At 41.4% G+C, this 3013-nt stretch overlaps 1 protein-coding gene across 1 annotated transcript in view; it reads right to left on the reverse strand.

Moving 5' to 3' along the window:
* The window catches only part of Hacd2 (3-hydroxyacyl-CoA dehydratase 2), a 90662-nt gene that overhangs the window by 87254 nt on the left and 395 nt on the right, over positions 1-3013 (reverse strand). Inside the window, exon 2 of the mRNA XM_005386528.2 lies at positions 116-233. Coding sequence (XP_005386585.2) covers positions 116-233 — 118 coding nt within the window. The remainder of the gene's footprint in view (positions 1-115; positions 234-3013) is intronic.

Consider the following 3013-nt stretch of genomic DNA (forward strand, 5'->3'; position numbering starts at 1 on the left):
TATGCTGAGACAAAATTTCAAAATTTAAAATCCAGCAGAGATATAGTCACTTCAGTACAATTCAGTAGCATGTTTTCTACTTGGAAATAACTGAAATAGCAAATCTCAAACCTACCTCGAGTAAGGCTCCAGTTTGGAAGAATTTCAAAGGCTTTTCTATTGAGTAATAAAGGCTATGGTAGCTCCCTTTTGCCAGATATGCTCTGACCAAACCAACTGCTATAACCAGCCACCTAATAAAAGAGAAAAGAGCAGTCAGAAAAAAAAAAAAAAAGAAAAAAAAAAGGATAAATAGGACTTGAGGTAATAGAAAGACGTGGCAATAACAATCACTAAAGGTGACTTCAAGAATTAGTGATCCTGGAGTGCTATGGTCTGGATCTTATGTGTTCCTGAAAGGCCCATGTGGGGAGCTGTGGGGAGGTGGTGGAACCTTTTTAAGAGGTGAGGCCTTGTCACTGGGGTACAGCCCCGAAGAGGAAAGTGGGACTTGGGCCCTTTCCCCTTCTTTTGTCTCCCGGCCATGAGCGGAGCATTGTGCCAACTTGCCATGGGCCCAAAGCAGCAGAGCCAATAGATCGCAGACTACAACCTCTAAAACTGTGAGGCAAAATAAATCTTTTCTCTATATAAATTGATTATTCAGATGCATGTTGTAGTCATGGAAGAGATAACTAATACATCAACTGAGGCTCTCAAAGGCCAAGTCGTAATGCACAGAAGTGTTGCTCTATCAAGAGTCCCATTTGGGCTTTGGCTTTTTGACACACTTGCCTCTGAGAACAAGGCCAAAATGAAGAAATAAGCTAAAATAGTCCTTGGGATGATAAATTAGATGCCAGAAAGTCTAAGACAAGAGGAAAAAAATTGTTCAAGGAAAATTTTAAATGGCCTGTGCAGTTAAAGGTCTTTAATAATAATCAAGGCCAGGGGTGGTGGCACACTCCTGTAGCCCCAGCACTGGGGAGGCTGAGACAGGAAGATCACTGCAAGTTCGAGGTTAGCCTGGGCTACAAAGTGAGTTCAAGCCAGCCTGAACTACACAGTGAAACCCCGTCTCAAAAAGACAATGACAACCACCAAAACCCCAAATCGTTGTAAGCTATTTTTATAAGTGTCTCGCAGTAACATACTCATACTTTAAAATTTATCCTTTTAAAACTTCAAACTTTTTTTTAAAGGATAAAGTGTTCTAGTTTAATTTCCCAAGATAACTCAGGAAACACAAATCAATAGGTTTAATGATTAGAAAAACACAGAATAGGGAAGCACTCAGGCACAAAGCTGTGAATGCCACCCTCCTGCTTTGCTTTTCTCGGAAATACTAGGCTGTAGCCAGGTAGTGTGGCGAATGCCTATCATCCCAGCACCAGGGAGGCTGAGGCAGGAGAATCGCCATGAGTTCAAGGCCAGCCTGCACTACATCATGAGTTCAAGACCAGCCTGAACTACACAGCTGAGACCCTGTCTCAAAAAAAAAAAACCAAAAAAAAACCAGAAAAGAAATACTAGGTCATGTCATGTTTTATTTATTAAATTCCATAATGTTTTTTATGACTGAGTAATAGATTTACCTGACACGTAATCATAACTAGGCAATGGTGCACTTGGCTAGTGTTATTTCTACAAACTATCATAGAGACAGCAAATAAAGAGTTTGTAAAAAAAAGAAAGAAAGAAACAAATTTGTTAATGGTGTAACTGGCCCAGTCTTAGAGGAATATATTATTGCTTTAATTTATTTGCAGTGAATTAGGACATTATTTTACACCCACAATCCTAATTTATCTTCCTGGTGTAAGACACTACTTACCTCATTCTCTGTTCATTAGGAACAAATACTTCTTCCCCTCTGTACCTTAAAATCCATTTCCAGTGCAATGTGCTTATCAATGCCCTTGCTAAGCATTTTATAAGACACACAGCTTCTCGAATGTTCTTTTAAAAAAATCAATGTGTCCATTTATGTGACACAAAATTTGTGTCTGTATTAGTTCTTAACCTTTGAGTCAAGAGAAATAGGCTCCAGATCCAGAATGTCTACTTAAGTGTTCTCCGATCTCAAGCAAGTCAAGCAAATCAGGTTCTCTGATCTCAAGCAAGTCAAGCAAATCACAGCTTCTCTGAGCTATTTCAACATCAACCATTTCTAATACAAGCAATAAGTCTATGAGCCTCACAGAGTTTCTTTTCATGAAAAACGCACGGTGCTGAACGTTTAAATGTATCGGCATTTGTATAAACATTTATGTTAGCATGTACTTGTCAGTATCTTAGGTCACACAAGGGAGTCTGGCTTCTTCCTCTGGCTGGAATGCAAGGATGGGAAGGAAGACTTTCACTGTATGCCTTTGTATTTTGAATTTTCCCCCTGTATTATCTTAAAAATAAATTAAAACTCGATGGACACTGTACAGTTCTCTAAACTTTTCTGTGTTTGAATTTTCATAATAAAGTTTTAGGGAAATTATTTTTACAATTAAATACATTTCACAGATTCGTAACAAATCATCTGATCCTGTGAACTTCCTCACCAAAACACAAGATCAAACAATTACAGAGCAGGAAGAACCTTGGAAATCGTCTAGCCCAATCTGTTCAGTTTTTACAGATGAAAAAATGGGAGGCCTGGAGAAAGCCGAGATTCAAAGTCACAAGGCCAGTTAGTGTCGAAGTACAACTAAAAACCTGCAGCGAGAAGGTTGGGCTGACAGGAGGCAGAAGGAGCGAAACTGTTTCCAGGGGTCTCCTCCCCTTCCCCAGCGCTCTCCCTCCCACTCCCTAGTTTTAGCCCCACCGCAGCCCCAATCCAGCCCGAAAACTAAACTCATCTGAAGCTCGTGCCAAAAACTTCGAAAGCCTTCCCAGACCATTCCGATTCACGCTCAGCCCGGATTTTGAAAACAGCCGCCTAAATGAATGGTCGCTCCGCAGCCGCGCTCTCCTGCACGGCTCGCCGCGGCGCCCGGCCGCACGGCTCCACGCCGCACCCGTGGAGGCCTCCCGCGCCCTC

This window comes from Chinchilla lanigera, unplaced genomic scaffold (assembly GCF_000276665.1).
Source record: "Chinchilla lanigera isolate Chin_1 unplaced genomic scaffold, ChiLan1.0 scaffold00026, whole genome shotgun sequence".
NCBI classification, from domain to species: Eukaryota; Metazoa; Chordata; class Mammalia; order Rodentia; family Chinchillidae; genus Chinchilla; species Chinchilla lanigera.